This window comes from Sorex araneus, chromosome 6, assembly GCF_027595985.1.
Source record: "Sorex araneus isolate mSorAra2 chromosome 6, mSorAra2.pri, whole genome shotgun sequence".
Classification (NCBI taxonomy): Eukaryota; Metazoa; Chordata; class Mammalia; order Eulipotyphla; family Soricidae; genus Sorex; species Sorex araneus.
The window spans coordinates 97,213,881-97,238,556 of NC_073307.1; the positions used below are offsets into that span (position 1 = coordinate 97,213,881).

The 24,676-nt window shown below is 51.2% G+C and overlaps 1 protein-coding gene across 1 annotated transcript in view; it reads left to right on the plus strand.

The window, feature by feature from the left end:
- MEI1 (meiotic double-stranded break formation protein 1) overlaps nt 1–24,676 on the plus strand; it is a 61,095-nt gene that overhangs the window by 23,552 nt on the left and 12,867 nt on the right. The window contains exons 12-20 of the mRNA XM_004610726.2: nt 5,250–5,364; nt 6,369–6,460; nt 7,767–7,908; nt 10,695–10,806; nt 12,399–12,459; nt 13,789–13,886; nt 14,114–14,264; nt 19,433–19,580; nt 22,821–23,096. Of these exons, the coding sequence (XP_004610783.1) occupies nt 5,250–5,364; nt 6,369–6,460; nt 7,767–7,908; nt 10,695–10,806; nt 12,399–12,459; nt 13,789–13,886; nt 14,114–14,264; nt 19,433–19,580; nt 22,821–23,096 (1,195 nt within the window). The remainder of the gene's footprint in view (nt 1–5,249; nt 5,365–6,368; nt 6,461–7,766; nt 7,909–10,694; nt 10,807–12,398; nt 12,460–13,788; nt 13,887–14,113; nt 14,265–19,432; nt 19,581–22,820; nt 23,097–24,676) is intronic.

Sequence of the window (24,676 nt, forward strand, 5' to 3'; positions counted from 1 at the left end):
CCGTCACGGAGCCTTTTTACTCTCTACTGGCTGCCCCTCTGCTCGAGATCCTCTTCCCTTCAGTTTTTGCGTGACGAGTACCCAACATCTGCTCACTCACAGTGTCCTTGCCTGCCTAATCCATTTGGTCTTCAGCATCCACAAAACACTTGATCATCTTTATTGATTCATTTTTTTTTTGAGGTGCCAAGGCTCAAACCCAGCTCTTGCAAAGCATGCAGTTTCCACTGAGGTTCATCCTGATACCGTCACCTTCCCATTAGAATATAAATCTCCAGAGATCAGGGCTCATGCCATTTTCTTCATTGTAGTATGTCTGGCTCCCGGTGGATAGTATGTGACTGAGGATCTTAAGAGAAGTGGTGTGACAAAAGAATTCTTGGGCCCCGGGGCTGGAGCGATAGTACAGCGGGTAGGGCATTTGCCTTGCACGCGGCCGACCTGGGTTCGATTCCCAGCATCCCATATGGTCCCCTGAGCACCGCCAGGAGTAATTCCTGAATGCAGAGCCAGGAGTAACCCCTGTGCATTGTCGGGTGTGACCCAAAAAGGAAAAAAAAAATTCCTGGGCCCAAGTGAGATATGATAGCCTGACGCTCCCTCTCCTGGGAAGAAATAATGGAGGACTGGCCTGAGAATGTAGCTCTGAGGTCAAGTACTGACCCCACATATGAGAGGCCCTGGGTTTGAGACACCCCCCCTCACACCCACAGGGACGCCCATATTTATGTACTAAATTAATTTTCCACGATCAAAAATATTTTTTTTAGAAACTGGAGGGATAGTACACCAGACAGAGCACTTGTTTTGTATGCAGCTGACCTGTGTTTGATCCCCTGCACTCCACATGGTCCCCTGAGCTCTGCCAGGACTGATCCCGGAGCTCAGAGCCAGGAGCAAGCTCTGAGCACTGCTAGGAGAGCCCCAAAACAAACAATGATCTTGTCTTCCATCCCCCTCCCTTCTCCTTAGTTTTGCTCGTGGCGTTGCCTCCTGCGGGTGCGCACCCGCCTGCCTGTGCAGCCTTGCCCACTGGTGGTGGCGTGTGCTGCTCGCACGTTGGCCGTGGCGCTCGCCAAGGTCTGAGCGCTCTTAGTGGCAGTGCTCCTGCACACGCTCCCTGGGACTCGCACTGGTGGACGTGCACAGGTTCTCCTAGAGGTGCTCCCCAGGGGGTGCTTCCTTCCTGCGATACCCCCATGTCTGTGTGCTTACGCCCCGTTTGTGGTGCTTCCTTACACCTGTGTCATGGCTGGAAGTCACGTGTGGCACCAGGGATCCCCGCAGAGCTGCCAGCCTCCAGTGGTAGCGTCGCCAATTGTGCTTGGTGCATGAGGGACAATGGATTGTGGACTGATGGCCTTATGCTTGCAGGCCAGGCCCGCTAGGCCACTGCGCCTTTCCTCCAGGCCGTCAGCGGGTTCCTTCCAAAATACAAAGGAACGATTCATTGAATGACAAAGATGGACAGAAGTGCAGCCCTCTCGTGCTGTCCCACCCCCTAAAGGAAGCAACTTTCTTTGGTTTCAGTTCGGATGAGTCATCCCTAGATCTCTAAGTAGTATCCTTATAATGCTCTTTCTTTGTTAACTTAGGGCATACTTCATTGTCTTGCCAGTGAGAAAGAACAGATTTAGCTCCTCTTAGATTCTTTACATATAGTTGGCATTTTGGAAACTTAATATTTTACGTCTTCAAAATACTTAAAACTAGTAATTTCCCCCCTCAACTTGAAACATTAGTTCTTGTCTTCCGCCATGGCTGAGTATATTAGGACCCCAGCTCCTTCTTCTCCCTGCCTTCTGCTTCTTAATGTCAATTAGCTGTACCTTTAATTTTTACATTGTAAAGGCTTTTAATATTTATAGTCTTTCTGTAACCAGATTTAAGTCTGTGATTTGACTCTAGGTTAGTTCTAAAAATTGAAACAAAAATAACATTTACATAACAATGACTTCAGTTGCCTCTTTCTCTCCTTTGTCCTTTTGTGGATTTGTATCTCTAAATCCGGGCCATGAAGCCCAGTGAGGCTGAGATGAGTAACCCAGTAGGTAACAAAGGCACCAAATAAGAACAGCAGAGCTGGCAGCCTCCTGGAGGGCAGAGGTCGGTTATGGGGGACCAGCATCGTGGCAGGAGGTACTCTGAGGAGTGAGAGGGTTTGGGTTTGGAACAGGGCCAGGGGTTCTGGTCCGAAAGGATCCCTCGGAGGGCTATCATTGGCCCCGAAGCTTCCAAATGGTGACAGGTGCTTGAAGAAGCCTGAGAGTTGGTTAGGTTGGATTGTGGAGAGTAGGAGCCAGAGTGACGGTACAGCAGGTGAGGTGCTTGCTTTGCTCACAATTGACTGGAGTTTGGTTTCTCCCACACCCATATGTTCCCCCAGCACTGCCAGGAGCCAGTCCTGAGAGCTGAGCCAGCAGCGGGCCCTGGGCACCGCTGGAAGTGGCCCTAAAACAAAAAAAAAAAATTGAGGAGAGTGATGGGGCCTGAGAGGTTATTAATCCATTGTGTGTTTTTTTTTTTTTTTAAACTTCGACTTAAATTTCCCAGATTGTTTGCGGAGGAGGTTCCTGAGAGGTTCAGTGCTTCAGAGGGTACCTAGGAAGGAAGGAAGAATGAGGAGCGAGAACTATTGAATCAAATTTGCTGATGATCGAAGCAGGGCTTGATGACCAGTATAGGACAGAAAGTTCGAGCTTCTAGGAATAAGTAAGCGGAAAGCAAGTCTCAAGGCTGTCTAATTCACTGTGTGTGTGTGTGTGTGTGTGTATGTGTGTCTGTGTGTGTGTATGTGTGTCAGGAGTTCCCAGCAGATACTGTCAGTGCTTGAAAAGATGCTGGGGTTGGTCTGGCAAAGTTTCTCACCCTCCCTGGCCTCGGTTCCTCTCAGCCGCTGCACTGGTGTGGACAGCATCCCTCGCCAGCTTGTGCCCCTGAAGGGCCTATGAACGTGACCTTATTCGGAAATAGGGCCTGTGTAAATACAAGTCACGTTCAGATGAAGTCATAAGCTTGGAATCTAAAGCCAGTGACTGGCTTCTGTATAAGGACAGGGGTCAGTACAGCGACATGGGCAGACACAGGAGAGGTGTCCATGTGAAGACAGGCAGACACTGGACTAGCACATCTAGAAGCCAAGCCATGACAAGGGTTGACAGCAGACACTGAAAGCGGAGGATTCAAAGCTGACGTCTGCCCTGCAGCCTTTGGAGGGGGATCGGTGCTTTTACACATCCGGCCACCCAAACGGTGAAAGCCTTCTTTGTCAAGTGAAGTCACCCAGCTCGAAGTGGTTTATTGGAGACCCCTGTGGAGCTAGTCAGGCCAGTTCACACCTCGTCAAGTGCTCCTTCCTCGCTTAACCCCTGTGTGTGGTGCTAGCATAGAATCCAGGGCCTCATGCGTGCAGTACAGGTTCTCTGCGGCTGGGCCACAACCCTGACTCCAACATCTTCTTAATCTAGTTTCAGTTTGCCACGCAGCTAGCTCTGTTGATGTAAAGGGGAAAGTTGGAACTGGGTCTTGGCTTGTCGGAGGTGCCAATTAGACTTGTCGGTGAATGAAATTTTAGAGTATTTGTGTACAAATAGACCCTAAGTGACACTTGTTTGCATTTTTCCTGAGTTTATAATGATTGAGTTTACCCTCTGCGCACAGCCACTCAGGGTGAGGCACTCGCCTCCCCCGCACCTCTTGAGCTTTTCCCTGCTCTGAACGCGCGTGTTTTGTTCTCAGTAGGACTTGGCAGGGCACTTCGGGGGCTTCGAGAACTGTTGCCTTTAATTACGTAGACTAATCTATGGATGTTCCTAGTTCCAATCTGCCAAATCATACTCACTAGGAAAGATCTACTTTTGCGTAATGAAGGAAACCCACATATAGATTTGGTCCTAAGAAATTATTCCTCACAAGAGGCCGGAGCCATGATGCACCTGGGTTGGATCCCCAGCATCTCCTATGGTCCCCACGCACAGCAGCTGTCATCCCTGAGCACAGGACCAGGATGAAGCCCCAAGCATTGCCAGGTGTGTCCCCTCCTCCCACTGTATCACTGTCATGCCGTTGTTCATCGATTTGCTCGAGCGGGCACCAGTAATGTCTCCATTGTGAGACTTGTTACTGTTTTTGGCATATTGAATACACCACGGGGAGCTTGGCAGGCTCTGCCATGTGGGTGGGATACTCTCAGTAGCTTGCCGGGCTCTCCGAGAGGGATGGAGAAATCGAACCCTGGTCGGCCGCGTGCAAGGCAAACACCCTACCTGCTGTGCTATTGCTCCCAAAAGAAAAGAAATTACTCCTCACAATGAGATAAAACCTGGGTCTTGATAGCATTTGCCTGTTGAGCTGATTTCCTGATCAAGATAAAAGCAACTCTTTTATCTCTTCTCCAAGAGAGCTTGTAACTTACTTCAAAAATAGTGGCTTGCTGTACTTAAGCTCTTTTTTTTTTTTTTGGCTTTTTGGCTCGCACCCAGAGATGCTCAGGGGTTACTCCTGGCAGTGCTCGAGGGCCCATATGGGATTCGAGGATGGAACCCAGGTTGACTGCGTGCAAGGCAAACACCCTCCCCGCTGTATTGTCGCTCTGGCCCCGAATTCTTGATAATGCTCGTCCTTTAAAAAGCAGGAGGCTCTTCTCAGAAAACCCTCTGTAGCCTAGTAGCAATAATGATGGTTGTTAACAATAATAGCTCTTAATAAACCTTGCTTAATAGATTAATAAATTGAGGATTAGAGAGGTAAGTAATGTGCATAGGTCATGCAGCTAGATACGTGTTGAAGCAAGGATTTGTTTTGGGGCCACACTCAGAAATGCTTACTCCTGACTCTGTGCTCAGGGATCACTTCTGATGAGCTTGGGGGGCCATCTGGGGTACCGGGAATTGAACCTGGGTAGGCCTTGTGCAAGGCACCCTACCCGCTGTACTATCGTGCCAGCCCTGCAAGGACTTTTTTTTTTTTTGCTTCTTGGGTCACACCTGGCAATGCACAGAGGTTATTCCTGGCTCTGCACTCAGGAATCACCCCTGGTGGTGCTCAGGGGACCATATGGGATGCTGGGAATCAAACCCGGGTTGTCCGCGTGCAAGGCAAACGCCCTACCCGCTGTGCTATTGCTCCAGCCTCAAGGATTTTCTTTTTTAAAGATCACATTACGTCTCAGCTCATGTGTAAGGCACCCCATGCGCCTGCATGGTGGCATTCCCTTCCCCGTCTAGGTCGGCTGTTCTCTCTCCACACAGGAAGGACCATCAGGGCGCTCCACCCGTGCAGTACAGGGAGCTGCAGGCCTTGCTTGAGGCCATGCTGAGCCGGTGTGCAGAGTTTTCCCAGACCCCGCTGAGCAGGAAGCCTCTGGTCAGTGCCCCTTTGCCCCTGTCTTTTTAGAAGCTCGTGCATTGCCTTTCAAGTAGACCACTTGAAAACTTTTCTCATGCATGCATACCTACAGTGGGATAATACACTGTCACTGTCATCCCATTGCTCATCGATTTGTTCGAGCGGGCACCAGTAACGTCTCTCATTGAGAGACTTATTGTTACTGTTTTAGGCATATCCAATATGCACTGATAGCTTGCCAGGCTCTGCTGAGAGGGCTTGGTACTCTTGGTAGCTTGACGGGCTTTTCGAGAGGGACGGAGGAATCGAACTCGGGTCCGCTGCGTGAAAGGCGAACGCCCAACCACTGTGCTATCGCTCCAGCCACAGTGGGATAATATTATTTCTAAATGCAGACCTGTGAAGCCGAAGAACAACTCTCCTCATTCTTACCATCAAGGAAACTGAAGTCATTTTCTAAGGCTCCAAACTAGCAAGTGTCTGAGCTTGGAGAGTAAACCCCAGAGTGTCCGTAACCAAGCCCACTACACATTTCATCTCTGATGTCATTCAGGCAGGTTTGGTAAATATGCATGCAAAATTCTTTAAGGCTGCATTCATTTGAATCTCAGAATCTGACCAGCGTGCAGTATAATGTCGTTGTTGACTTTAGTCTGTGAACATAAAATAACAGAAAAAGATACTACTCATGTGAAATGCTGATCATGTTCATGATTAAATTCAGAAACACTTCTAATTGGCGAGGTGGGGGATTTTGTGCTAAAAGGCTGTTCCTACGGGTATTACAGCCAGCCAGGCTGCCGGGAGCCCGTGGCAGCTGTGCGCGTGCTAGACCGAGAGCCAGTCCTGGGCTTCAGAGAGAAGAAGGCTCCGCTCTCCCGACTAGCACGGCTCTAACCCAGTCTCCCTGGAAGGGTCAGCTCCGTGGCAGACCCCAGGGTGCGAGGAAGAAGTGTGTGGTCCTCCGAGCAGAGTGGGGGCCAGGAAGTCCCTGACCGGTCAGACCCTGTGTCCTCCCTCAGGGCCGTGCCTCCAGCAGAGATTCCGAGAAGGCGCTGCTTCGAAGGGGAGAGTTCCTGCTGAGCACTCTGCAGGGATTCAGAAACGCCTGCAGGTGAGGGGTCCTGTTGTCTGCTGCAGGCGGGTGGGGGGCACCAGGACAGCAGGCGATCCAGAGGAGCACGTGACTCCCGATGCCTTGCTGCACTGAGAGAGGCCACGGGCTGGGACAGGGTGTGAGGAGGCTTGGGGACAGGCGGCTGGAGGCTCGAGATCCTGTGCAGGGAGCGGGTGTCTCCTTCGATTCGCTCCTCCTCCCAGATAACCTCAACTGCAGGCATTCAATGAATGCGTCTCAATAACCTCAGGGGGTGTCAGAAATGATCTGTTGTACCTACAGAGTGCCAGGCCCGGTGCCGGACAGTGGAGCAGGAAGGAGTAGGAAGGTCACTCAGAAAGGCCCCTTCCTGCAGGAAGCCCTGCCTACTGCAAAGGCAGGGACAGTTCTGTGTATGGACGTGGGCTTCACTGAGTGGTGCCGAGCTAAGGATAGTGTTCCTGGGTGGGCAGGCAGTGATGGGAAAGGAGAGAGATGCACAGCAGTCAGCAGGGCAGTGTGGACCGTGGGGTCAGGCGGAAGAGGCCCACAGCATGGGAGAGGAGCTGGGGGCCCAAGTGGAGAGGTGCCGGGCACAGCTCACCTCCTCATTGGGGCCCTTCAAAAGAAGTTCTAGGGGCTGGAGCGATAGTACAGCGGGTAGGGCATTTGCTTGCATGTGGCCGACCCATGTTCAATCCCCAGCATCCTGTATGGTCTCCTGAGCACTACCAGGAGTAATTCCTGAGTGCAGAGCCAGGAGTAACCCCTGCGCATCATCGGTGTAACCTAAAAAGCTAAAATATAAATAGCACTGTTGCACTGTAGTCCCGTTGTTCATGGATTTGCTCGAGCGGGCGCCAGTAATGTCTCCATTGTGAGACTTGTTGTTACTGGTTTTGGCTTATCGAATATGCCACAGGTAGTTTGCCAGACTCTGCCATGCGGGCGGGATACTCTTGATAGTTTGCTGGGCTCTCTGAGAGGGATGGAGGAATCGAACCCGGGTCGGCCGTATCCAAGGCAAATGCCCTACCTGCTGTACTAATGCTCCAGTCCAAAAAAAATTAAAATAAATAAAATTTCTTCCAAAAAATTTTTTTAAAAAGACGTTCTAATTCTCTTTTTTTCCTCCAGTTCTTATTCGGTGCCAGGACTCTGATACTGCTAACAGTAGTGTTTCTGTGCTCTTTGACGGAGACTCCCCAGCCCTGCTGCTGGGCCTGCTTTCCTAAGACCCGGAACTCGGGCATCCTCCGGGGGCCCGAGGCTGACGTTTATATCGCATAAGTCGTAGGGGCTATCCTCACGCTCTCATCCCCAGGTTGGCTGTGGCGTTCCAGAGCGAACCTTCCGCCCAGGAGAACCCGTTCACTGCACCCAGTGCCGAGAAGGAAGACACCTTGGACACCTTCTCAGAGTTTCTTCTGAGTGCCTGTGACTCCCTTTGTATCCCCATGGTGATGGTGGGTTTGCCGAGCACTGAGTTTGGCGGGGGTGGTAGGGGGTGGCGGAGGAGAAAGATGGGAGCCAGGCTGAGAGATGCAAGGCAGAGGAGACTCCTCAGCTGGACAGTGGGGGTGCGGGGGGCTGTTTTGGAGCACACCCAGAGGTGCTCAAGGCCTGCTCTGGCTCTTTGCTTAGGGGGCGAGGGATCATGCAGTGCCCGGGAGCAGTGGAGCCTGTGTTCCGCCCTCCAAGCTGCCTCCTGGCCCTCAGCTAGACTTCCAAAGGGCTCCGCAGTGCTCAGGCACCCACTTTCCCTATGGTTTTAAACACACAGTATCAGCCAGGGATGGCCAAGAGGTTGGGGCACAGGCTCTGCATGCAGGAGGCGTGGGTTCAATCCCTGGCACCGATATGGTCCCCTCAGCATGCCACGTGTGACCCAGAAACCAAAACAAACTAACAAAAGGTGGAAACAGAAGGTAACATTCCACTGTAGAAGCTCTTTCTGCCCTTGAAAAAAGGGGAAAGCAGGGCTGAGGAATAGCTCCGCGGGCTGGAGCACTGCATGGTCCCTTGAGCCAGGAGTGGCCCCGAGTACTACTGAGTGTGGGCCCCACATCAAAAAAATAAGCTGTAATATTGATGGATAATGTGAATGGCAAGTATTCCTTATCTAATTCTTCCGTGACTCCAAAATGGTTGTGGCCCACCCTCCAACTTAAGATAAGGTCGTGTCAGGGTTGGAAGATGGTTCAGAGGTCTGGAGTGCATGCATAGTGAACGGGAGCACCAGCTTCCATCCTGACACCCTGCAGCCATTCCCAAGTACCGAAGTATGAGGGGAGGGGGAGGAGAGAGGGAGAGGGAGGAAGGAGGAAGGATGCTCAAGGGCTTAGGAGCCCCAATGGGGTGCTGGGGTTGGAACCTGGGTGGCTGCGTGCAAGGCAGGTGCCTTACCTGATGTGCTCTGGCTTTGGCTCTGGGAAGTGGACATTGGGCCTGAGGTTGAGATTGGAACCCATGTGTCCTGCCTAATGAAGAGTGATAAATGTCTGCCTTCCAAGCTGCGCTAGGGAGCACGGTGTGTTTTCAGCCCAGTGAGACGGCCACTCTGCAGAGAGCAGATGGGGGGCGGCACCCCCTTCAGCTCTCTGGAGACTGAGATGGTAGCAGGAGCAGGCAGCGCTGTTGCTGTCCCGGGCTGCCTCCGACTAGTCACTCGAGTAACACTTTCTCACCAGTAGGGGGCAGCAGGGGGCACCCTCTGGTCTTCATGAGCCTCTTTGCCTTCCAGAAGCCTTTGAGCTGCAGTGCCAAGTCCTTTGGGTGCAGCACTGACCCATAGGTCACGGTGGATCCCTCAGCTGTCCTACCTTCCCCTTACATTTATGATGCAGTAGAGCTAAGTACAGGATTAGTATATTTATAATGTAATTTATGTATTATGGAACCAAATCTAGGACTGTTGTATTACTACTTTTTAAAAATATTTAGGGGCCTGGAGTGATAGCACAGCCGGGAGGGCGTTTGCCTTGCACGTGGCCGACCCGGGTTCGATTCCTAGCATCCCATCTGGTCCCCTGAGCACCGCCAGGGGTAATTCCTGAGTGCAGAGCCGGGAGTAACCCCTGTGCATTGCTGGGTGTGACCCAAAAAGAAAAAAAATTTAGGATTAAGGTTCTGTGACTTACAGTATTGTTAACGATGGTTTCTCCTGCACATAATTCAAAACTACCACCACCACCCCCTCTTTTTTAACTGAAGTAAAAGAGTTTCAGTGAGAGAGGACGAAGGCACTAATTTTAAGGAGAAAATGGGATGACAGAGAGGTGTTGGGCAGGGAGAGAAGGAGGGAGTGAGACAGAGAGGCGAGCACTGTGCTTTCTGAAATTTTGTATTTTGCACATTTTCTTTAATAATAATGTTTACTTTTCCAAATTTAGAGACAAAAGAGGCTAGGCCACACATGCTTACTGGTAGAGAAGGCAGGGCCTGACACTCGATTCTGGGCAGAGCTTGAACGAAAACTCCAGGCTCTCTGCTCTTAACCCAGACCTCCGCCTGCTCCTGCAGACTTCCTTAAAGCTGAAAGGTCACATGAGAAAGATGACAGGGTGAGAAACGTGAAGGCAGCTCGGGAGCTGTATTGCCAATGCTGTGGCCATGGAGATACGAGCATGGATGCTAGTTATCATTGTGGGGCACAGGGCGTGCCAAGGCTCAAATCCAGCATCTCAGAATGCCACTCAAGAGCTTTACACTCCGCTACAACCCTGATCCTAGTTTTCGTTATTATTATTTAAAAAAATGTATTGACACTGTAGTTTACAAAATTACTCATAATCACTGTGTGTATGTATATGTATATCCCCGGCATCCCACCTGGTCCCTTGAGTCCACCAGGAGTGATCCCTGAGCACAGAGCCAGGAGTCAGCCCTGAGTACCACTGGGTGTGAGCCATATAAAAAAGAAAAATCAAGTCATGAGCTTCTCCGAAGGGGAAAAACTGGGGCTATTTCCTCATAAAGTAGGAAAGGAATTTCAGGCTGTTCTTTATTTGTTACAGACGGGACTGGGGTTGCCGAGATAGCTCCAGGGGATGCACGGGGCCCAGGTTCTGTGTGGCCCTCCAGGTGCCACCAAGGTTGAAACATAGCGCTTGGGGTCCTGTGGGGTCCCGGGATCGGACCTAGGCTGCCCCAGGAAGGCCTGTCCTGCGGCCCATTAGCCCCTCTCAGGCCCGCCGTGCCGGCTTGGCTGATGCCTTTCTTCCTCAGTTCTGGTGTGTTGGATTCTTTGCAGAGACACTCGGAGAAGATGACCCACCCAGGCTTGATGGAAGTGTTCCTGTCAGTTCTACACAGCCTCTTTGTCATCGTGCCCCACATGAAGGAGAAGTTCTCCAAAAAGCTCGGTAGGCAGCGGGCAGATGTGGAGTCGGGAGGGCGGCGGGCACCTCTGACAGCTGCTCCGAGTGTTTACCGAGCGCATAGCCGTGAATGGGAAGTTCCCGTGTTCATTCAGAAGCAGCCCAGAACGCGGTGCAAGGCAGAAACATCAGCCAGCAACCCAGAGTCCAGAGAGGCACTTCTCAGAATTCCTGCTGCTTCTCCGGATCTGTCCAGTTTGGATGTACAGTACACCTGTCTCTACTGTCCCCGTAGTCTCTGCCCCGCCAGCACATGCTAGGCACGTGCTCTTCAGCCAGAGCTCTGGCCCAGAGAAGTGATTTGGGTGCTTTACATGTATGAAGCCATTGAGGCCTTGGCAAACCTTTGGGGCGGGGGTGCTATGAAGCGTTTGTTCCCATTCTGCGGATGGGCACCGTGAAACAGGAGACACTGAGTCCCTCCCCACAGTCATCACAGACATCCTATGCCGAGGATCTGGCTCGGGGAAATCGCACCATAGGACTTGCTTCTTAATCTCTCTGCTCTGCTCACCTGTTTTCCGCTAGTCTTTCATTCCTGTCACATCTATTCCTGGAGAGACACCAGGGCTCAGTCATGCAGGGCCTTGCTGCCGTGTGAAGAATGTGGGCTTTTTTTTTTTCTTTTTGGGTCACACCCGACAATGCACAGGGGTTACTCCTGGCTCTGCACTCAGGAATTACTCCTGGCGGTGCTCAGGGGACCCTATGGGATTGCTGGGAATCGAACCCGGGTCGGCCGCGTGCAAGGCAAACGCCCTACCCGCTGTGCTATTGCTCCAGCCCCAAGAATGTGGGCTTTGTTGTATCTTAAAGAAGGGGTGTCAGGGGCTGGAGTGATAGCACAGCGGGTAGGGCGTTTGCCTTGCACTCGGCCGACCCGGGTTCAATTCCCAGCACCCCATAGGGTCCCCTGAGCACCGCCAGGAGTAATTCCTGAGTGCAGAGCCAGGAATAACCCCTGTGCATTGCCGGGTGTGACCCAAAAAGCAAAAAAAAGAAGAAGGGGTGTCAGATGCTCAGATTTCTGAGACCAATCCTGCTTGGATTAGTATGGACCAGGAGTCAGATGTGGCCACAGGTCTGTTCCCTGCTCAGGGGCTTCTAACAGGCAAGCTGAAGGCATGTCACGGGTTACAGCTACAGGCCCAGAAAGTGGCCCTGATACTCAGAAAATTCCTTTCCTGCTGGATATGTGCCTTAGCCCCAGGAGTGAGCCTAAAACCAGCTCATTTCCTACCAAACTGGGAGAAGGGCTAGAATGAGCAGGCGTCTTTCCCAGGTGGTTGCCAGTTGCACAACTCGGCGAGGAGTGGGGTGAGCAGTTCTCAGCACCTCCCTCCAAGCTAGCGTTTGTTCACTGTTCTGTTTACGCTGATGTCAACTACACAGCGACCTGTGAGGGGTAGAGATCCAGCGTGAGTCTCAGGGATGGTAAAAGTGTCCCATCTCCCTGCTACAGGTGTGGGGCGAAATCTGAACCCTAGTCTGTCATATGTTTGGCACTACTCAGACTTGGGGATCTTGGAAACATGTCCAGTTTAAACCACTCTGGCTTTCTTCCCACTTCTCCCAAGCCTCCTCGTCCTTCATCCGACTGGCGCTGGAGCTGAAGGCCAGGTTCTGCGGCGGCCAGAGGTAGGCACGCGCCCAAGAAGAACGGCCAGAGCGCTGGCTTCCCCTGGAAAGTTCTGGATGAGTGGAACTGATTGGCTGGTGTATTTTATCCTGGGACCCTGGAGACACATGTCAGGCCACTCAGCAACTGGTGGCCTGCATCAGCCACACTTCTGTGTGTCACATTTGCTGTGGTGCTGGCACAGTGTTGTTCCTGTGAGGCCTGGAAGGACACCTGTCGCCTTAAAAATGTCAGGGTGCTTGGAGATCATTTCCCCCCCTCCCCATTTACAGATGGGAGGCAAAGGCCCTCAGAGCCCTCAGAGGCTGAGAGCTGCAGTGTCCATCAAGAGGGCCATGCCCGGCGTGGTCGGCCCGGCAGTCCTAGGGGACAGCTCGTGCAGAGTAGAGATTGCCACGTCGGGGCAGAGACATATTGCGGGCGTTGACTCGCATCGTTGACCCTGTTCAGTTCCCAGTACTGTTTCTGGCCCCCTGAGCACCATCAGGAGTGACCTCTGAGCATGGAGTCAGGAGTTTCCCTGGGTACCACCAGGTGTGGCCCATCCTGCCACCCCAACCCCAAGAGCAAAAGAACTTGCTGTCCTAGTCTCTGTCTGGTCTGTAGGGCCGATGTCTGTGCCTTCCCACGTATTCCTACCTTCCCTGCGTTTCTGAGCCAGAGGGCCCCCGGCCCCCGTTCCCTCCAGCCCAGGGGGAGCACCATGTGGTGTCTGGCTCTCCTTCCGGCCCTCGGCCAGCCGCAGCACCCAGAGTTCAGGAGCCGGTGGAGGGTGGTCGGGATTCTGGGTGTTTGTGGGACACCTTGGGTCTGGCTGGGGCAGTAGCTTCCCTGTTTCTAGAACTCTCGCCCTTTCCTAAGGCAGGAGCACTTTATATGTTTTGTTAAATTGATTACTTTTTTTCAGTAATTTTTTAGCAAACGGCTGTATGGTCACAGCTCCGGGCAACAGGTCCCGCACTCACTCCACAGTCACCTCCGGACCTCTCTGCCCGTACCAGGCTTAGAATTTCATTGCATCAGGCGCAAGACAGTGGGGCAGGCTTGTCCCTGGCATCAGCGTCCCCTTGCTCCTTTTTTTGTTGTGGCAGTGACTGGGGATCACACACTTGGTTTTGGTGCTGGCACACTTTCGGTAGTGTCGGCGCACGCCCGGGTCAGACCTTTGGCTGTGGTGCCCTGGAGACCACGCGCTTTGGTGGCGTCACTGGAGCGCACTTGATCTGTGGGATGGTGCCGCCTCATCCCTGCAAGGTGGACGCTACCGCTGAGCTCTTCGTGGGCCCCCCAGCGACCCTTCTTACATCCTCTCTGCTTCTCCCTCGAAGTCACTCCGCCCTCAACCAAGCGTGTTCCAGGTTCCTGTACTGTATGTGCCTCAGCCTGCTGTCGGCGCCCGAGCAGACTGGACCTCCTTCCCCAGAAGGTGAGGCGGGCGCTTCCCCGAGCTGCCGCCCCTGCTTGAGGTGCTCTGCGCTCTGGCAGAGGTGGGCAGTGAGTCCGGGTTGGGTGCTGGGAGGGCGGGGAGGGGACGCTCCCTTCCCTGCGCCCTGCGCCCTGCGCCCTGGGTGCACCCTCTGCCCTGCGGATCGCTCCCCTCTCGCTCATGGGGGTCCGCGGTTCTCTCTGCGCCTTTCCCTGCCTGTCCCTCAGAGCTCTCGGCGGCCGCGGAGCTCCTGCAGCACGGGCTGCCGCAGCTGAGAAGCAGGGCTCCCGAGAGCCTGGCCCACCTGCCAGACGGACGCCCCCACAGCCAGTACTGCCTCCTGCTGCTTTTCTACCTGGCCTTTCTCCACGAGGACAGGTCAGTGCTCAGAGCCATGGCTGGCTGGTCTGGTTCCGGTCAGTAGTCACAGGCATCCTCCCCATCTCTGCGGCTGGACACTGGGGACACAGGGCCCCTGGGGTGACTTCTCTTCCTGAGACATGTCCAGGCTCGCATCTGGGGTGTGGGCTGCCATCCAGACAGTGGGTGGTCTCGGCGCTGGAGACCGAGGGGGAGATTCTACACTGCGGAGAAAAGTCTCTGGGCATCCTTGGAGGGTGTTGCCCGTATTCAGAAAACAAAAAAATTCCAAGTTTACGCTGGTTTTAAGAATCATTTCTTGGGGGTCGGAGCGATAGCACAGTGGATAGGGCATTTGCCTTGTATGCGGCCGACCCGGGTTCGATCCCCAGCATCCCATATGGTCCCCCAAGCACCGCCAGAATTACTCAGAGTAATTCCTGAGTGCAAAGCCAGGAGTAACCCCTGAGCATCGCCGGGTGTGACCCAAAAAAAAAAAAAAAAAAAAACGAATCATTTCTCAGGGCTGGAGCGATAGCACATCGGGTAGGGCGTTGGCCTTGCACGCGGCCAATCCGGGTTCTAATCCCAGCATCCGATATGGTCCCCTGAGCACCGCCAGGGGTAATTCCTGAGTGAAGAGCCAGGAGTAACCCCTGTGCATCGCCGGGTGTGACCCAAAAACCAAAAAAAAAAAAAAAAAAAGAATCATTTCTCATGTGCTGGCAAGGTAGCACCGGGGTTAAGTGCTTGCCTTGCACGTGGCCCCCTCTGATCCAGTCCCTCGCACTGCAGGTGGTCCCCGTGCCGAGCCCCGCCAGGAGTGAGCCCTGAGCACCCACGTATGGCCCCAAACTGCAAAACACATAGACTTGCCTTTCAATGTATTAAAAGCTTGAATCCAAAGGAATATAGTCTTTCTTAAGCTTTAACCTTTTTATTAAGGTAAAAATTCACTTTAGGGGGCTGGAGCAATAGCACAGCGTGTAGGGCGTTTGCCTTGCACGTGGCCGACCCGGGTTCGATTCCCAGCATCCCATATGGTCCCCTGAGCACTGCCAGGGGTAATTCCTGAGTGCAGAGCCAGGAGTAACCCCTGTGCATTGCCGGGTGTGACCCAAAAAGAAAAAAAAATTCACATTAGATAAAATTAACCATTTAAACTTTTTAAAGTGAGCTTCCATAGTCTTCTTACTCCCCCTGTGGCTCCCCTTCCTTGTTCCGCCCCACTGTGGTGCCCTCTGGGCAGGGGCGCCCACCAGCCTTCAGGTCTCACATCCTGGGTAGCAGCGCCCGCTGTGGCTGTGGGCCTTACACCCATGCCTGCTGTGGCTCGCGCTCACAGTTGAGGCAAACAGCCTCCGGATGGATATCCAGGGGTCGGCGGATACGCACGTGTGCTTCCGGCAGTAGCACTGCAAATCTTTTTAGTTCTGGTACTCACAACCCCTTTTCTTGCTGATTGCACCCGTCCAGCTGTGGTACAACTGGAAATCACTGACACCACCAGGGGTCACAGAGGGCAGAGCTGCCGGGCTCACACGTCAGAGCTCTGGGGCCAGAGCCACCGGACAGCCTTGCATGTGACAGATCCGGGTTTGTTCCCCGGTGTAGACACCACGTAGTCCCCCAGGCCTTACCAGGAATGATCCCTGAGTTTGGAGCCGGGAGTAAGTGTGAACCCAAGCAAACAAATAAAACTCAACAAACTATCAGAGCTCTTGGGATCGTGCTTGTTGCGGGGAAACCCTGGAGATTTCCCCCGGAGATACACGTCCACTGTGCTGTGCCTCTGGTTCAAATGGCCATCTTACAGCCAGGATTTAATTGCTATCCATGGTGTTGTACAGCCACCACCTCTAGGCCATGGGCTTTGGAAACATTCACAGTGTTTCCGAGTAAGCCCCTTGCCCATTAGGCTGGCACTGCCGTTGCTCCCGCTCTGTCTCTGGTAAGCAGCCGCCACTTCTGTCTCTGTACGGAGCTACGCCAAACAGTTCTATGCTGATCTTCGGAGTCTGGTTTCACTTCAGATGATTTTGAAATTCATCCAGTTAGTATTGTACTGGTGGGATGTATCTTTTTTTAAAAAAAAGCAGTGCCAGGACTCGAGCCCAGAAAACACATGCAAGGCAACTGCTGGGCCCCTGAGCTGCACTGCCATGCCCCTGATTTTCTGTGCATGGGGAGTAGGACTACACTCAGCAGCACTCGGGGGCTGTTCCTAACTGCCCGGGCCGTGGGCAGTCAACCAGGAACCGAACCAGGGTCAACCACACACAGACAAGCACCCTCCTTCCTGTACTATCTCTCTGGCTGCCTGTTCATTACTCTGTGACTTAATAGTGTATGTGTATGCCATAATTTGTTCAACCATTTACGGACATTTGGGCTGTTTTCACCTTAACAGCGATGCTGCGTACTTGTATTTATTTGAGGTTTTGTTTTCTGTTCCTTACTGGCATATGCCAGAAATAGAATTAAAGACTTCATATGGTAAGTCTGTCTTTAGCTTTCTCTTTTCCTCATTATGTGTGTGTGCGTGTGTGGTTCTGGGGATCAAGTCCAGGGGCTGACGCATGCAAAGCAAGTGTTTGACTGCTTTGTTCGAGCTGCATCCCTGACCTGATTTTGAACTTCTGGAGAAAGTTCTAAACTGTTTTCCAAAATGATTGAACTATTTTATTATCACGACAGCATGTGAAGGTTGTGGTTTGTCTGCCAGTACTTTTATTATCCCTTTTTTCATATTTTGTGGTACTGGGTAGGGTGGGAAAGGGTAGGCTACTCCCACCTCAGTGCTCTGAGGTCATTCCCATTAGTGCGCAGGGCCCCAGTACTATTGCTCCTCCACCCAGCTTCATTCTTTTGCATGTGTATATCCAGTTTCTCAAATCATTTATTTAAAAGAATGTTTTTTCCTGATGAATGGTCTTACCACCTCTGATGACAGTCATTTTGCCATACTTGTGAGGGTATGTTACTATTAACCATACTTTATTCAGATTTCTAGTGTTTCCGACATTTCTCTTCTCTCTTCTAAAGTACTGTTTATGATTTACCATGTTTAGCATTACCCATTTTAATTAATTATTGCTAGGGATTGAACCCGGGGCCTCACACATGCAGAGCAAGAGCTCTGCTGCTAAGCTACATTCCTGCCCTATATGACCTTTTTTTAAAATTTTTTTTCTTTTTAGAATATTATATGCATTTTTATTGAATCACCATGAGAGAAGTTACAAAGCTTTCAGGTTTAAGTCTCAGTCATACAATGATCAAACACCCATCCCTTCACCAGTGCACATGTTCCACCACCAAGAACCCCAGTATACTTCCCATCCCACCTCTCACCTCCCCGCTGGTGTGGCTGATGATTTGCACTTTACTCTCTCTTTACTTTGATTACATTCAATATTTTGACAGAAAACTCACTATTATTATTTGGAATTTTCCCCCAACAATCAGACCTGCCGAAAAGGCATCATTTGATCATTTGTTTTCCATTGCTGAGAATGAAGAGCATATGAGGTTTTGGATTTCTGGTATTTTAGTAACTAAATCCAGAGAAATTTCTGCCAGAAGTCACTTCACTGCAAGCTCGTACCTCCGGTTAGTGGGCTCTATAAGATGGTGGTTGCCTGGGGCTGGAGAGATAGCACAGCGGGTAGGGCGTTTGCCTTGCATGAGGCCGACCCGGGTTCAAATCCCAGCATCCCATATGGTCCCCTGAGCACGGCCAGGGGTAATTCCTGAGTGCAAAGCCAGAAGTAACCCCTGTGCAGAGCCAGGTGTGACCCAAAAAGCAAAAAAAAAAAAAAAGATGGTGGTTGCCATGCTGCAGCCACCGCTGCAGAAAGGAAAGGCCAAGGGACAAAAACCTTTCCCTTATTGGGGCGGCACGGGGCCGTAGCTTAGTTCACTAAGTTTCCTCTGGGATCATGGCCGTTCGGGAGCAGATGAGCCGTTTGTTATATAACCCTTTTTTTAATTATTAATTTATTCTTTTATTGAATCACCATGTGGAAAGTTACAAAGCTTTCAGGTTTAAGTCTCAGTTATACAATGCTCGAACACCCATCCCTTCACCAGTGCACATATTCCACCACCAAGAATCACAGTATACCTCACCCCACCCCCCACCTCCCCAGCCCCCCACCCCGCATGTGTACCTGTATATACCCCTTTTTAATTAATTATTTTTAAATACTTGTTTTATTATATATTGTATTTTTAAATTACTTTTTTAAAACTATATATTGTATTTTTTTTTCTTTTTGGGTCACACCCGGCGATGCACAGGGGTTACTCCTGGCTCTGCACTCAGGAATCACCCCTGGCGGTGCTCAGGGGACCATATGGGATGCTGGGAATTGAACCCGGGTCGGCCGCATGCAAGGCAAACGCCCTACTCGCTGTGCTATCGCTCCAGCCCCTATTGTATTTTTTTTTAAATATTTTATTGAATCACAGTGAGATAAACCGTTACAAGGTTGTTCATGATTGGGCTTCAGTTATATAATGTTCTAACACCTATCCCTTTATTACCCATTTTGAAATGTCTAATTTTCTCAGGTACTCCATGTGATATATATTCACGATAGAAAATCCAAAGGGTCTAAAGAGATATTAGAGTGAAAAGTCAGTCTCCTTCTCGTCGCCATTCTCCCTTGCATGGGCCTCTCCCTCCGAAAGTAACCCACCAGATACACTTTGATGAGAACAGTAGACGTGGCTACTGAGCCCCAGAGGGCGCATTCTTCTCACTCCAGTGCTGGTTCACTCTGAGGGGTGGGTCAAGAGCCTCTAGTTCCTTACGGCTTTGCACCAGGCATAGGACTATCTTCTGTACACATGTAACGGTCCTGAGACTAAAACAACACTTTTTTTGGGGGGGTCACACCAGCGATGCACAGGGGTCACTCCTGGCTCGGCACTCAGGAATTACCCCTGGCGGTGCTCAGGGGACCATATGGGATGCTGGGAATCGAACTTGGGTCAGCCACATGCAAGGCAAATGCCCTACCCGCTGAGCTATCACTCCAGCCCAAACAACACATTTTTTTGTGTGTGCAAAGTTGTCACACCATGAAAATTCTGGGACAGAAAAGAGGTGGCTGAGGGCGGGTGTGGGAAGGCAAGTGGCCATCTCTGCCCTTTTCCCTCAGACTCTCCCCGTTCAACAGGTTTGTTTCGGAAGCAGAGCTGTGTGTGGCCGTGCAAAGCTTCCTCCTGTCTCTGCAGGACCAGGGTGAACACCCTCCGCCCATGGTCTTAAGGGCCTCCATCTATCTGCTTGCAGTCTGCCAGGACCAAGATGATCCTCTCGATGAGGTATGGGTCTCCGTCTGGGCTCTTCCCTTCCTCCTGCGGTTCCAGGTGTGGGTCTTGGCGCCTGGGACTCTCCCCTTCCTCCTGCGTGTATTTTGAGGTTCCCTGAGAGACCTGATGCTATACATTGAGGCTAGGGAGGTGCTGGGAAAGTGGGGTGGGCGGGGGCACATACATGGTTTGCATTATTTCCACATAGAAAATCAAGATTTTAGTGTTGGGGAGATGGTGCAGGTGAACCCAGTTTGATCCCCAGCACCCCACGGCTCCTCATTACCTCCTGGTATAGGCCTGGACACCCAAAGTGACTTGCTATGACCGTGGTGAACCCTGAACACTGCCAGGGGGCTCTTGGTGGTCTTCGGCACCACAGGGCTTCTGCACCGAGCCCACTGATCTGATTGGCTAAGTATCACCTGGAGTGGCTCCCCAGAGCCCCTACATACTTGGGGAGCTCCCAGCTTCTTGATAATAGAGGCTCTCGGGACTGACTTGGCTAGTCCCAGGGGTAGCAGGGACTGAATCACGGTCTCCCACCGCCAGACACCCGCTAACCTTGAGCTACCTTTCTGGCCCTCTTTGTACTTTGCATTTTCCTAATGATCATTGATGTTGAGCATCTTCTCATCAGCGTTTTGTCCATCTGCTGGGAATTGAGCTGGATTTGAACCGGGGCCAGTCAAATGGAAGGAAAGTACCTTCACTCCTGTACTATTTTCCCAGCCCGGTTCATACTTCTTGATTTCAAAATCTCCTACAAGGTTATAGTAATCAAACTAGCGTGGCTCTGGGACACTGGTGATCATCTACATCAATAGAATGTAATTGAGGGCCTAAAACTAAACCAGGGTGTTCACGGTCAACCGGGCTCTGATAAGGGTGCAAGGGCGATTCAGTGGGGGAAAACTTCTGATAAGTGGTGCTGGATCTCCACTCCGAAAGAATAGAATGGCACCTTTGCCTCATGCTAATGTGAAAATTAACCCCAAATAGATCAGAGACCTTAATGAAAGAGCCAGAACTGTACACTTTGAATTTTTATTTTAAAATAGGAGTACTGCTATTTATTCAGCCATTGATTAAGCTGATTGAACTGGGCATGAACTCTACACTACTCTTTTAAAAAAATTTTTAAATTGGATATCAGTGAGATAGACCATTACAAAGCTGTTCATAACTGGGTTTCAGTCATACAATGATCCAGCACCCATCCCTCCCCCAGTGTACATTTCCTATCACCAATGTCCCCTGTTTCCCCACCACCATCCCTCAGCCTTCCACTCCCTACCCCCAGCCTCCTCTAAGGGAGACACTTTCCTTCTTGCTCTCTTATTCTTTTTCCTCTCATGCATTATGGTTTACAATACAAGTGCTAAAAGGTCATGGTGTTTGTTCAGGGTATTTGGTATTTTTATCAGGATGGAATAGTTTTTCAGTTGGGTAGCAGCTTTGGGGTGTGGATGTGACTGCAGAGGCTTCTGGAAGTACGGGGAGGTTGGGGGAGATAGCCCATCCAGGCCCTGAGAAAACCTGGAGAATTCAGTCACAAAACCCACATACCAAAATTTTCAGCAAGTTATATCTTGGTGAGGTCTGTCCTGAGTTGGTGGAGTCAGACCGGGAGTATGGTGGTGATTTTGGATTGTGGAAGCAAGCAGCTGCTGGGGGCTCTGCTTGAGCGGGCACAGGCCAACCCACCCCCTCCGATTTGCCCCAGCCAGTTTAGCCAGACTGGGTCCGAGCTTAACTGTGGCTTTTGATCTCTTTCGCAATTTATTTAGGGGTTTCTGAAGCAAGGCCAGTAGTAGAGCTTACAGGGTGGTGCTGGAGTTGGTTCGGGGGGTGACTGCCAATGCTTCCATGAGTGTTGGGAAGTAGGGGGAGGTAGCCCACCCCAACTCTGAGAAAGCCTGGAGATTTCAGTCACAAAACCTGAATATCAGAATTTTCAGCAGATTATATCTTGGTGAGGTTCGTCCTGAGATGGTGGAGTCAGGCCAGGGATATGACGGCGATTTTGGATTATGGAAGCAGTGACTGCTGGAGGCTCTGCTTGGGCGGGCACAGGCCAACCCACCCTTACTTCCGATTTACCCCAGTCTGTTTAAGCCGTGAGATTAACCGTGGATTTTGATCTCTTTCGAGATTTATCTATGGTCTCTGAAGTAAGGCCAATAAATGAGCTTCTAAAGCTGAGCCGGAGGTGGTTTGTGGGCATGGCTCCACATTCCTAACTTTTGACCATTTAATTTCTTGGTAAACTTGGTCCCAAGTTGTTGGGGTCTGGCCAAAGGAACAGGGGCAATTTGGGAGTTTCAGGAAGCCTGAAAGCACCATCAGGCTGCTGATGCACTCACCCCATAGGTACAGGTTGACCGTTGGCGGCACCATACCCACTACACTTAAAATTCTTGAAAGACCATACTAAGGAATTTGAACTGTGATGTGTACAATGGGAAGAAATGCTCTTTGAGGTTTAATAAATATTTGTGGTATTTTTTTGCCACACCCACTGATGATTAGAAATTCCTCCTGGTTTTACACTCAGAAATCACTCCTGTTGGGGCTCTGGGAGCCAGATGGGGTGCTGGGGATTGAACCCAGGTTGGCCACGTGCAAGGCAAGCACTCTGCTCACTGTGCTATCTCTGACCCTGAGGCTTAATAAATATTTGAATGTCCCAACCCATTGGCCCCTCTATGCCAGACCCTCTGCACTGATGCGTTCACCCTAGCTGTCCTCCGGCCGCTCAAGGCCAGAGAGATGGACCTGTGAACTGACCATCAGAGCCCACTGTGGTATTGTGCACACTGGACTTCTCCTTGGCACTGTGGACATTTTGCACAATGTAAATTATGTCTGTGTGTGTGTGTGTGTGTGTGTGTGTGAGAGAGAGAGAGAGAGAGAGAGAGAGAGAGAGAGAGAGAGAGAGAGAGAGAGAAGAGGAGAGGAGGGGGGAGGGGAGGCGAGAGGCGCCCTGTGCATTGTTCTCTCCCACGGGATGCCAATAGCATGTTTCCACTCTCCCCCTCCCCAAATCAGGAAAACCAAATGTGTTTCTAGGCATTTCCAAATGTGCTTCAGGGCACATTTCCAGACTGGGACTCCTATAACAAAGTAAGCACAGTGGGGTTTCCTTCTTGTGAGAGGACCTGAGATGTAGCGGTGAGTTGTCAGTACACTGCCCCCCTGCCTCGGCTCCTCTCTGGAATGCATTTACAACCTTCCTTTTTTCGATTCCAGGCCATGGTCAGTGCCGTCAGAAAATTCCTAGAGGCCATCCCAGACCTGCACCTGGTCTACACGCATGACCCGTTCGTGCTCAGGTTCTTTCTGCTGTACCCGCTGCTGATGAGTAGGTTCGGATACCGTATCCTGGAACTGTGGTTCTCCTGGGAAAAGTATGATTCTGAGGAGCCGGAGGAGACTGTGTCTCCTGAGAAGCCCACCCTTCCTGCCAGCCTCGGGACCCTCTTCTGCCTGCTCAGGAGCAGCCCCAGCATCCTGCTCATTTTGATAGTAGGTGGCCAGTCACTTGTTTCTGCATTCGGACACGGGTAGCCCCTGTGGGAGCTGGATCACTAAGGGCAGGGCCACGAGGACCTGGACGCAGCAGTTTGTCATGTGCGGGAGCTTTCTGGCTGCCGGGCGCCTGATGGCAGAGCTGGGTGACTGCCTCCCTGCAGCTGAGATGTGCAGCCAGCATCCCCTCTCACCTGGCCTTCTCGCAGCAGAGTCTGCTTGAAAGGAATTTAATATCAAATAAGGGAAACCTTGTGGGACCAGAGAGATGATTGTCCAGGTCTGTAGCTGACCTGTTTGATCCCCGGCACCTCATGGTCCCCTGAACATCATTGGGTAGAGCCCTGGAGACCCACGAGCACTGCCTGGTGTGAGTCCAGCGGCCCCCAAACACCCTGGGGCCTGAGCAGCCTTCATCCTTGAGCCCTGGCAGTGAACTGTCCATCTGCTTGGCTGAGGAGTGAAGGGAGGGGCCCCTGGGCATTGGAGTACTGCTCGGGAGACCCCCTCCCCAAAATACATACACTCAGACGATTGTAACGCTTCATGTACAACTCACACCCTCAGAGACACTGGGGATTGTCAGGAGCGCCGGGCTCTGATCAGGAAGTCAGACACTCCTTCCTGGAATTCCTCATACACACTCGTTAGGTCAGTAGGCTGCCTGTTATGATAAAACACTGCCTGAAATTCAGCTTTTCTTCCACTCAAGAAACTACATTGGAAAACAAATCTAGTGGAGTGATATGATTCCAGTAGCAGCTGCTGTAATTTGTACATGTATACATATCATATTCTCTTTTTTTAATAATGTAGGAGTACAGCTATTTATTCAGCCATTGATTAAGCTGATTGAATTGGGCATGAACTCCACATTACTTTTTTTTTATTCTATTCTGAATGTTTATTTTATTATTATTCGCCCCCCTCTTTTTTTTGACCCCCCCTTTTTTGATTCACCGTGAGATACTGCTACAAAGCTTTCATGTTTGAGCTTCAGTCATATAATCATCAAACACCCATCCCTTCACCAGTGCACACTTTTCACCACCAAAATCCCCAGTATTCCCTCCACTCCCTGTTCCAACCCTTCCCCTGCCTGGGTGGCAGACAATTTCCCTCATATTCTCTCACTACTTTGGTTACATTTGATATTTTGACACCAGTCTCACCACCACTCAAACTTGCCAAAAAGGCAATGGTAGACTTTCTTGTTATGGATAGAATATAATGTCCAGGAAATTCTGTGTCATTCTCTTCCGGGAGGTTTAGTTTACAGTCTCTGGGTCTTGGCCATTGATGAGATTACATGACGCCAGGGGCAGTTTGCGGGTGTGACTGCCAAACTTCTGGAAAATTGGGGACCTTGGGGGAGGAGGCCCAGTCCCAATCCAAGCAGGCTTGGAGATCTCAGTCATGGGTTCCCGTATATCTGGGTTTTCCTGCCGGTCCGCTCTATGAAACGGTTCATCCCATTTTGGGTGAGGCTCGCCCGAGCATGTGGAGAGTGGCCTTGGGCATGGTTATTGTTGGGTTCTGGAGGTTTTCAGCTGCCGGGGTTCTGCTTGGGGCAGGGA